This window comes from Liolophura sinensis, chromosome 1 (genome assembly GCF_032854445.1).
Source record: "Liolophura sinensis isolate JHLJ2023 chromosome 1, CUHK_Ljap_v2, whole genome shotgun sequence".
NCBI lineage: Eukaryota > Metazoa > Mollusca > Polyplacophora > Chitonida > Chitonidae > Liolophura > Liolophura sinensis.
Genome location: NC_088295.1, coordinates 86,387,055 through 86,398,337, shown reverse-complemented (window position 1 = coordinate 86,398,337; position 11,283 = coordinate 86,387,055). Strand labels below are relative to the sequence as shown.

The 11,283-nt window shown below is 38.5% G+C and overlaps 1 protein-coding gene across 1 annotated transcript; it reads right to left on the bottom strand.

Annotated features, from left to right (window-relative positions):
- Window positions 1–11,259, bottom strand: LOC135482117 (glucose-6-phosphatase 2-like). The gene is made up of 8 exons (XM_064761960.1): window positions 11,171–11,259; window positions 7,503–7,608; window positions 6,845–7,002; window positions 5,446–5,552; window positions 2,794–2,887; window positions 2,424–2,542; window positions 1,851–2,093; window positions 1–647 (listed from the first exon to the last, which is right to left on the bottom strand). The coding sequence occupies exons 2-8, from the start codon at window positions 7,590–7,592 to the stop codon at window positions 379–381; spliced, it is 1,080 nt and encodes a 359-aa protein (XP_064618030.1). The 5' UTR covers window positions 7,593–7,608; window positions 11,171–11,259; the 3' UTR covers window positions 1–378.
- Window positions 11,260–11,283: the final 24 nt, after the last annotated feature.

Sequence of the window (11,283 nt, the reverse complement as noted above, 5' to 3'; positions counted from 1 at the left end):
CCAAATTTTGTATATAAACACAAAGTTTCTGAAACTACAATTACAGAAAAAAATTAACATAGGACAAAACGTGAGCAATCACAAGACTTTTTATGTAACAGAAAATCATAGTTGTACATTTATCATGACACTTTACATTTTAAGATATTGTAAATATGACTTAAAAACATGTCCACTTCTGCACAAAAAATTAACATGTGAACAAAAATTATGACTAAAATCCAATACATATCATACAGAAGAGATGATGGTTTGAGACAAGATTGACATTTATCATTAAGTTTACAGATCTTCTGAGACATTGTTATACCTAAGAAAATTACACGCCATTGATCCCTCCATCTAAAATACAATCACAAAAGTCACAATAGTTATTTTTTAAGTTAATTTATCCTTACTGGTTTTTCTATTTCCTTGTACTGTGAAAAATGTGACAATCCAAGGTACAACAGCAGCTATTACAAATATCATAATTATATACTTGATGTAGCAAAAGAGATAAAATAGAAACTCCGAGTCTTGGGCGACATTTACTCTTTCTAATAAACAAGTGAACACAAGAGCAAATATCATGGAGATTAATTTGGAGACTTTCTGTTCCACGGCGTTCTGTCCTTGATTATTAATCGTCTCTGCCAAACCCAATCCTACAACATAAAGACAAGCAACAATTCAGTACTAGTAACAAAACTTGCCAGTCAGTGTGAATGTACTCTTATTATAATGCAATAACGAATGCCCTGGTAGAAGAAAAATTACAACAAACATTCTCATAGAAAGCTGATCAAAACCAAACTCTACAGTCAGTAGCAATTAATCTTCCATGTGCAGTAAACACAGTACGATATGTGAATTAAACATCAGAGCGCTCTCTGTTTGTCAGGCCTTGCTGATAAGTGAGACAACTGCTATTGGTTCGCAGTCAGTAGAGTCTAAGGTTCATTTCAGATCCTTTGTCAACAACTAATATGAGGGGCAGGTGTATGTCATGAAAGCTTGCCTGCAACTTGCCACAGGTCTGTGGTTTACCCCAGGCATTCCAGTTTTCCATCCATTCTGGCCTCCTTTATCCATGAAACTTACCATCTTCATACATGTGAGAACTGCTTGAGTATGGCATCAAACAACAATCAATACAACTTCAAAAAAGTTGCACTTTACCAAGAATTCAAAGAACACATCAAATGGAGATTCCCAAATGGGTGATAATGTTTTTTGTTCAACATTTTCTCTAGTAATGATCGTTAAGTCAACACTGTCTCCGTATGACAGACAGATGAACCGACACACCAATACATCAAATGTACTAAAGCTCCAGTGACACATACACTTACAACTAGTTATGGCAAGCTGCGAGCGTCACATGTAATCTTTGCAGATCGTGGGTTGAGTAAACGGTAAGTTGTGAGTGATGGGGGATCTTGCTGAATGTAAAAGAATCTGTAATCGCAAGACTGTCGGAGTGGTCACATGTACTTTATGTAGATGCACAAAACCCAGCTCAGCTGCAATCTGCATAAATTCTGTCTAATCTGAATCAATCAGGCTTTGTTGTACAAACTACATAATGGCATTGCAAACGATCTTCATAATTCACATCCACATTTTTGTCACCGAGTGTCTCTGACATCACACAATCATGTGACAATACCAAGATTGACAATGATCTAAATATCATGATAAATCGCAGGGTTCATAGGCAGTCCTCACGGCGACTGTTGGGCTGTATAATCATTTTCTTACTTACTTTAGGATCAATAAGCACGTGCGGTGAGGCCTAAACCTCTACTTGTTATTTTCACACCACCCTAACACACACCCTAGCCTTCACCTTGTCAGAGAGCACTTACCAACCAGACTAGAGGAAGCCTTGGCCACTGAGAAGAAGAGTGTTGTAGTGAGGTGAACCCATTCCTCATGGGCACACCATTTCTTTGCCTTACTGATTGACCAATGAGGATCCAGTCCCATCTGTATTAAGAGCATGTAGGTCATGGCTGCCACCAGTAACATCCCCACTGCGATGGTCAGGTAATGTCTGAGGGAGAGGGACGACATGGATATGTGATCAAAACACATGGCAGTCAGAATACCTGAAATGCCAGGAAAACAAACAGTCAGGAATTAAGTATGCATCTTCATCCTTAGGCAATAACCTTGTTTGTTTTTTTTTTGTTTTTTTTTTTTCCAAATTTTCTTTTAAATCCTCACTACACAACATGTTAACTTGTCTAAGGGAAAGGTTTAATACTTCTGAGCTCTGAACCGGCCAAATCCCCTCAAATGGTCATAGTATTCATGCCCATCAAAGCTCACTGAATAAAACTCCAATCATTTAGTCGCAGTGATGCATTGTGAAATTATTCAACCTTCTGGTAGTTTTCTATGCAAAGTATAAGCATATCTTAAGGTACATTTCTTACCTACAACAGTACCTAGAAGAACCTGGTGTGGGAAATGAGCAAAGATAAAACACCTGGAAATGTTGATGGCAGAGGTGAGAATGCCAAATGCAGTCCACAATGTGATCCCAGCAATAGTCCTGCAACACAAGGAGCAAAATCAACCCACTTCATCAATGTATAAGTTCATTTAAGCTCATATAACATTTGTTAAAATCTGAACTTTAAAAAACTCTGCCATTGTAAAAAAATTACATTCTAATGTTTCTGAAATAAATAGTTACAATACAAAAAAGTCTTGATCTATAATCTGTTCAGTTTTTTTTGTAAATCATCTTTCAATTTATATGTACTGATAAAAAATACACCAATGAAGATAAACTTGACTTACCTGTGTGATTTATTTTTAAAAATATGAAACAGCAATGCTGACACCATGACACAAAAGACAGAAATAGTAACCATACAATGGCCAGATGGACTACCTGTAAACAAAAAACAGAGATAAAACACTTTTTGACTGGAATTATTATTGCAAGATTAGTAAAAACAGTTTACGAAGACATGCAGTAGTTCATGGAAATAAACTTGACACCATCTGCATGCTGCTACCGTGCTACTAGACAATGGGCATGAGTACATAAGGGGACATAACTCTGTCAACACAGCTGCCTCGTTGCCACCTGTAATTACCAAATTATCTATACTGGGTTCACTTGGGACACACAAAAAATCAATTCACACACACACACACACCAGTGGTGATGACCCCCAACTGGCTATGTCAGAGCAGAGTTACATTGTGATGGCATACAAATGTATCATGATGGCATTGCTACTTGGCTAACGTTATGCTATATCATAGCCCCACTGCATTTAAATATACCATGGTAGCACTGGTACCTGACTAAAGCTATGCTACAGTAGCACAATTGCTACTTCATTGTGATGGAATACATCATAACAGTGTTGCTAAATGGCTAAAGCTAAGCCACGACACAGCCTCAGTGTCATGGCATAATGGCATTGCAACTTCTTCAGAAATAACAGTCAAAATGATGATAACAATAATTTGTTGACAAAAGATTCAACCCATTTTGAGCAATTACTTCATTTTGAGCAATATCAGTACATTGTACATGCCAATCTATTCAAAAGATATCTAAATTTACCATCCGTGAGGCTTTGAAAACATGACCAGCTACACATCTAGCAGTGATACAAATGTTTTCTGTTATCTAACCAAGAAGCTCATTAACTACTTATGGCCTATATGTATGGTATTTTGTAGTGCCAGGGAAGAGATAGATCTGAGATCTGTTTCCTTCTTCCCAGCAGAGCTTTCAGAAATACAGATCTGTACTCTTCCACATACTAACCTGGAACAGCCCTTTTGCATATGTTGTCCTCAACATGTCAAAAACGCGCTTGCTGTAATCCTTCAGTAGTACTTATTTCATATCATAGACAGTCACGTCACAATTAACACAAACGTACCTGTTACATCAGCAGCAAGTAAAACTTTACTAAATGCCATTTTCAACCATGTACACCATTGAAAGAGCGATTGACAAATTGATCAAAAATCTTTATTTTTTGTGTTAATAATATTGAGAAAGGAACCAAAATCAACAACTGTGAAAAAGGATATGATCTTAATGTTGGGAAGAGCAGCCGTGTCCAACATAGCAATGGAGCTAAGTGATTCTAAAATGGTTGTTGGCTAAGTTTGGATGCTGCCCTACTCGGTGCGTTGGTTACGGTTGCGTTATTTGCGATGTTATGGTCTTTATTTTCACTCAATAATGAGGTGAATTGAGAAATTACTTTACGAAAACAGTACACCTCTTTTTATAGAGTACATCGTGGGGACAGAGCAGACAACAGGACCAAGCTCCAGGTTAGTGAATTTAACAAATGAATGAATGAATGATTATGGCTTAACGCCACATCAGCAATATTTCAGCCATATCGTGGCGAGAACAAGGTGAAAACACGAGACGGTTAAGGTTTTCGATATGATAATATGAACATCAAAAATAAAACAAAAAATACAGACATGTTTAAAAACAGATAAGAAAAAACCAAAACCTTTAAAAGTCGAAAACCAGCAAGTTTTAAAAAATAGTATATCTGGAAAGCTATATGTATTAAACTGTATCTATAAATATTTCAGACAATTAAAATTCATATTTTCTGATAAAGCCCAATGGTCTTCAAATATTTTATGACAACATCGCCAGTGATGCTGTCAAATAAATCATATATAGAGTTGACCGTGTAGAATCTTTGCCGAACATGAGCAAAGTCTACACAGTCAACTAGGATATGTTGATGCCATATGGTGCATCACATCCAACACACACGGGAGCACTGCTCCCATCTAAGATGAAATTGTGTGTCAGATGAGAATGCCCAATACGACACCTTGTTAAAACGACTTGGTCTCTACGAGGCATTTGGTAAGTATAGGCATTGTAGCCAACGACAGGATGAATAGCATGCAGTTTATTATGGATCTGCAAGTCCCATTCACCCTGCCAAAGTCGATGAATATATTTAAGAATATTACACTTTATGTCAGTATACGGGATTTTAACCCGAGATACAGGTTTATATAGGGCAGCTTTCGTTTCCCTGTCCACAACTGTGTTTCCATGGATACCAGTGTGACTTGGTATCCAACAGAATATAATATCTTTACCTCTTTTAATTAGTTTTTTATGTTTGGCTATGATCTCTAGTATCAATGGATTTTTAAATTTATTATTCTGAATTGCCAAAAGGCAAGACAGCGAGTTGTTGCATATCGATCCAGAGCGATTAGTATGGAAGCTAAGCTGGGAACATGGCCAACTGATCTTAGAGCTAGGGAAGAGAATATATCGTCTGTACATGTATGATCAGGTGGGCAATACAGAACATCCACGCGGATTCAACACAGATTTCAAGTTAACACCATTTACTGACAGATGTAACTTGATAACTTACAAGTACCTAACCCGTCTGAAGTGTTATTAAGGATGGTGGGGAAGCCTCTCACCTGGTCCTGTTTCACAAGTGATGTAGAACTGATTACAGGGTTTGTCATTGCCCTGACACATACCAGCCTCATGACCCCACCAGTAAGGTCTCTCCCCATGAAGGATCCTGTAACACACACACACACACACATTGATACCAAAAAAAACCTTGCACAGTGAGGGTGAAGTTGTGTAACTTCCAACACTTTTGGCCAAATGCTGAAAATACTAAATATTCTCTCTACAAATAAGTATTAGCTGAAATCTACCTAATAATGGAGAACATGAACATGTTTTGTTCAGGACTACAGCAGGAAACTTCAGCTTTACATATTAAATACTTTTAAAATGAACTAATTTCTAACCTCTGTATATCTGGTAAAAAGATACCCCACATTTGTAGTTCCCTGGCTTTACCCTACCTATTAATTATATAGACATCACCATGTGCAAACCTCAAAATTAATGCATGTCCATAACATACATACTTTACTAAGAGTTTCTTTCGTTTGTCGATATGATTGGTGTTAAGACATCAAATTTAACACTATTTCCCTGATACGATGTAGGTACATGCCAACCCTCGAGACCTTAATACATTACGGCCACACCACAAGTTGGATCTGAGTATGCAAACTCACAGGTCAAGGGTTCATTATGATCAGAGACCTTTTTCACAAAAGTTATAACATATGCAAAATGAAACGTCCATATGTCCAATTACTGAAAACAAGATACCACAACAAGCTCAGCCTTGCTGGATGTGGGAAATACATGTAGTGTGGGTTTTCACACTTTTTCAACCTCCTTATGGATCACTGCTAATTAACAGTTAAACATTTAACACTATTGGTCTTCTCCTCTAAAATGCACGGTATTAGATCAGAAGTACAAGAGGGAAAAGCTTGCCTTTGTTTTTTCACGTTCCAGCTGGTCTTATAGGTCACTGGGCTGATGTTACTCAAAACACACAAAGCAACACAGAGGAGGAAATATGGAAAAATAACTGCTAATCTGCTGACAATCAGCAAGTACTGTAAGTTTTGACAGAATGCACTGTGAGGCATTCATCTAGAAATGTCAGATCAGCTACTACTGTGAGGGTACACACCAATTAACGTCGAGTGGGAGTACCTAGATCAGGAATCATAAAGACAGTGTGGCACACTTCTCTCTATGTGTGTACTAATCATAAAGACAGTGTGGCACACTTCTCTCTATGTGTGTACTAATAATAAAGACAGTGTGGCACACTTCTCTCTATGTGTGCACTAATCATAAAGACAGTGTGGCACACTTCTCTCTATGTGTGTACTAATCATAAAGACAGTGTGGCACACTTCTCTCTATGTGTGTACTTCTGATTACATGTAACTGTGGTGATGTATAGGTGTACATCCTGTCACTAGTGTAGTTTACCATTTGAGCACGGCATTGAGCCACTCAGCCACAGATGCTACCAGCAGCACTCTACGTCCCACAGACTTGTGCAGGTAATAGGAGAGAGGGAAGTAAACGGTATAGGACCAGGCTGGACTGCTCAGGTGAGAGATCCAGATCAGAAACTTGCTGTGTGGCTGAAAGGAGAACAACAAAAATGAAAACAATACATCACCAATCACACAGTATCATCTTATGCTGCATCTACATGTTCTACTAAATGTCAAGAACACAAGGAGAGATATAGGACAAAAACAGATGTTGTTCAACTACAATGAGGTACACTGTTTTTAATATCTAGGCTACAGTATTTATTTCCTTGCCTGGTGTATTACATTGAAGAATAGTTTATTAATAAAAGAAGATAAGGTTTATGAATGAAAGGCATCGGATAAAGTCCAGTGGAAATCCATCTAAAAAATACTTGACCATCTGACTGGTGTTTAATGTCATATTAAAGAATGTTTCATTTTAACAATGGCAGCTGCTGTATGGTTGAGACCTCCTGACTGATTCTAATCAGTTCAGCTGTAGAGTTTTAACCATGATACACTGCTCTTGGCTGCAGGAAAACAATATATATTAAATTTTGATTTGGACTTAAATTCATTTAGTTAAAATACAAACTTCTACTTACCTGTAGAGAGACCTGTAGGTACTGAATCATCAGCAGTCCATGGTGGTGAATCTGATCCATTGTGAATACTCCAGTCAGTTCCAAACCCATACTCACCTGTAATGTACTGAAGGATTTGTCTGAATTTTATTTATTCAGTTTAGGTTGCAGTAAATGACATAAAATTTTGTAAATCAATACATTGCACAACTTGCCTGATTCTAAGAATTCTACTGATCTTAGAATGGTGTTTTGGGGTTTGGTGGGAAAGTGAGATGAAAAATTTAAGTTTCACAACCAAAATATTTTATGACAGATTTCCCTCTAAAAATGCACTTTTGCCTCCCTCACAACAACACTTCCGCATGTTGGCAAGAGTTTATGTTTCAAGGTGACCGATGGGAAGAAGTAGTCCAAAACCATTCATAACAATACAAGTTGGTCAGTGGACAGAAACTTAAAAGGCAGGAAAATGGTAATAAAGTACATCTATGTGAAAATAGTTTTGCTGAGGTTTACTTTGCAGGAAATTGTCCTAAATGTTACATTAAATACATCTACTGTCCCGTCTTGCATGGAGGAAGCTTCTATCGTATTTACAGAGAATGCTTATATCAGAATCTTAGAAGCACATTCTTTAACGACCTAACCAGGGCTGAGCCTATACTAGTGTAGAGCACTTAATAACAAAGACAATCTGCCTAAACATTTGTTAAGCTTGAATTTAAGATTATAAACATCAAGGCTCCAATAATGTTAGGCGAGTATAAGAAAGGGAGCTGGAATCATTTGGGGCTACATTAGTACATTTGTTACAAATTTGTACATGTTGGTTGCAGTGATAGTTCTAGTACCACTGTATTTGAGTTTTAGTGACCAACTATTGTCTTTCTCATTTACATAATTAAGATAAGCAGTCTGACATAAGATGAACTGTATGTGGACAACAGGACAATGAGAGACTTCATGTCTACGGTCTGCCAAGAATGGGTCAAGAAACTGTCTTTTGTCTTGAACACAAAAATGAAAAGATTTCCCCAATTGTCATCCAATGCAATTCTGACTGTGACTGTTTGAAATGACATCAAAACTAAAGAAAAAATCGAAAAGCTATGACACTTATTTTATGTACCTGGTCCTGGTTAGTGTGTCACAGACTAGAATTCAAACGTTTATAAGGGTGGAAACTCCATCGTGTGTATCATAGTTAGCTGATCTGGACCTCTTTGCTTCCTTACATGGAAATATGGTCACAACTCTCCACATCCAATGTTGACAGATCAACTCTTTTTGAACAAGCTCAGAAGGAATGTGAGTTGGGCTGCTCCATTCAACTTATTTTCTAAGAATTCAGCTTCAACATTTGAGACAGGACATCACTCTGAATACTTCAGAAATACATTTAACTTTCGATCACAGATTCTACGTTTGGAATTCAGTTGATGCAACAGACTGATACTCAGGCTAGACACCAGTAAATTTCCCACGGGCTGCTAAACCTTACTTCTCCCAATAAGTTTCTTATAATATATCACGATGGCAGATATATGTTATATCAGACATAATGTGAAGGGGCTTACCAGCTGAGGATTTGAGCCAACTATCTCTGGGTTTGGAGTCCACACTTCTATCACTAGACTAAATAAGAAGCATTTTGATGTATTCCTATTTCCACACAGAGCAACAGAAAGTTTGTGAAACAAGCTAGCCATAATTGCTCTCATGGTTACTGAACTGACGTACAAACAAGCTTCACATATGCTACCCGGTTCAAAACCTGAAAATTCATCACTGAACTGTTCAATTTAGGCCCGGGCGTCACTACAACTGCGCTCCACCTGAAGCAGAAACACAGTTGAAGCCGGATCCCTAATCATATTTTCCCCACATCGCTCCTCTACTTTATCAGAAACGAAACACCTCCCACTTGCTCACCTGAATGGGTCAGAGGCCACCATATTGTCGCTTACACAAGTCAAATTCTGTTCACGGTTCTGCAAAAACAACAAGGTACACATCTGCTATCACATGGAATTTATTTGTGGAATGTAACTCTGCTTCGATCAAGGCAAAGTGTTGGAAAGTTACTGGGAATAAATGCTTCTAATGTGTCGGATCGACAGTAGGCCACATTCACCGCACCTTCACACGCTTATTAAATCTTTCAATCCCTAGCGTAAATCGATGTCAACAAAGTCCCCACAATAAATTAACCTGTTCTGAGTTTCGCTGAACAAAAAGCGATCCATGACAACCACACAAATTTACAAAATAAATACATTTTCAGACACTACATGCACTGTGGCCGTAAACCATCTGTATCCAGTTTGATCACTTGCAAGAACGAACGAGACTGAAGCGCCATCTGATGACAGGGAGAGTGAACCAGCCAAATGGACGACAGACTTGCCTAATGTTACTATAATGATTGCCATAGTTGTTATCTCCGCGTTAGTTCGTGAGAGTCCCCACCCTGTCTCCCCTAAAACTCTGTGAACATGCAAGACTCCTTAAATGCCGACTCGGCTTATTTAGGTGAGCAAGTGGAAGATATTTCATTTCTAGTGAGGTAGAGCAGTGATGATTAGGGAGCAGACTTTCCCAGTGTAACTGTTTCAACGGGGGATGAAATTCCAGCTTTGAACCAGGCAGCATTTTCAACAATGGTACGTACCTAAGATCTGTTGCCACTATGATATGAGCCACTTTTGACAGAATCATTTTTGGGGAGTTTTAACTTGCGGGTGTCGTCACCCGGTAAAGTGACGTCAATTCATTGAAGAAGCAGCTTTTCACAATTAACATCTGAGAAGGGGCTCATTAACTAACAATACAGTCACCCTTAGGCGCACGAATGTGGCTCAACTGATCTAACGATGCACTGGCGTGCCAAGCAGACAGAGCAACAATAACCTCTGGTATCACATAGGATGTCTAACAGATCTTTGAGTATCGGCAGCAGAACAATAGGTTTTAAACAATGTTATTTTGTCCTGACCCTGCGTAAAACTGGGTTCTGTGATGACACAACACCTAAAGGGCCGCTTCAAAACAAACACACACATTCTCTACTCCAATGTGTATGAGAATATAAAACGATTTTGGCGCACAAGTTGCCCCACTTCAATGTGTTGGTCGTCATTTTTGGTTGCCACCTTCGCCACCATGTGACTTGGGATTCTGGTTGGAAACGTCATAATGTGTCAAACTATAAAACCACCGGGATTTCACAATGTCATGTGATGGGAAATTGATTGTGTACAATTTAGTCCAAAGACGGCGGAAGTATAATGAAGTGAAGACGTTTCGTCACAAGATTTACTGTACTAATCCGTTGATCAGAATATAAAACTGAAGCTACAGTTGTATGCAGACATGATATATCTATTCATCGATGCATAAATCTACAAGGTCAGGGTTTAATATTTAATATTTCAGGACGCTGTTAATGCAGAACAGCGAGCGCATCTCGGATCATTGCAGGAGTGTGTGAAGCTGACCCTGCAGCTCGGCATGGTAGTACATTGTGAGATCTGCTGTCAGCTTCACTCGTGGAGCTAGGGTTACCCTAGTCTTTACAACTATCCATTTTTGTTGCTGTTGCACCATTTTCCATAAGGTACCGCCTTAACCTGACATCATTTAGGACCAGCAGTTAGATACAATGAGATGGCTTTCATTATACATACCAAGGCACAAAGTAACAGATATAACCACAGGAGTAAGGAGAGTCCAACCAACCGAGAAGATCCGTGTCACTTTCTGCGGTATGGCGGCTGCCATCTTTGATCAGCTCAGCACT

Excerpts from the sequence above, each read along its gene's own strand:
- LOC135482117 (XM_064761960.1), bottom strand. The coding sequence starts at position 7,592 with ATGGGTTTGGAACTGACTGGAGTATTCACAATGGATCAGATTCACCAC. Across the intron at positions 5,553-6,844 it reads CTCAATGCCGTGCTCAAATG|GATCCTTCATGGGGAGAGAC; the intron begins GTAAACTACACT and ends TGTGTGTTACAG. Across the intron at positions 2,888-5,445 it reads CACTTGTGAAACAGGACCAG|GTAGTCCATCTGGCCATTGT; the intron begins GTGAGAGGCTTC and ends TTTTGTTTACAG.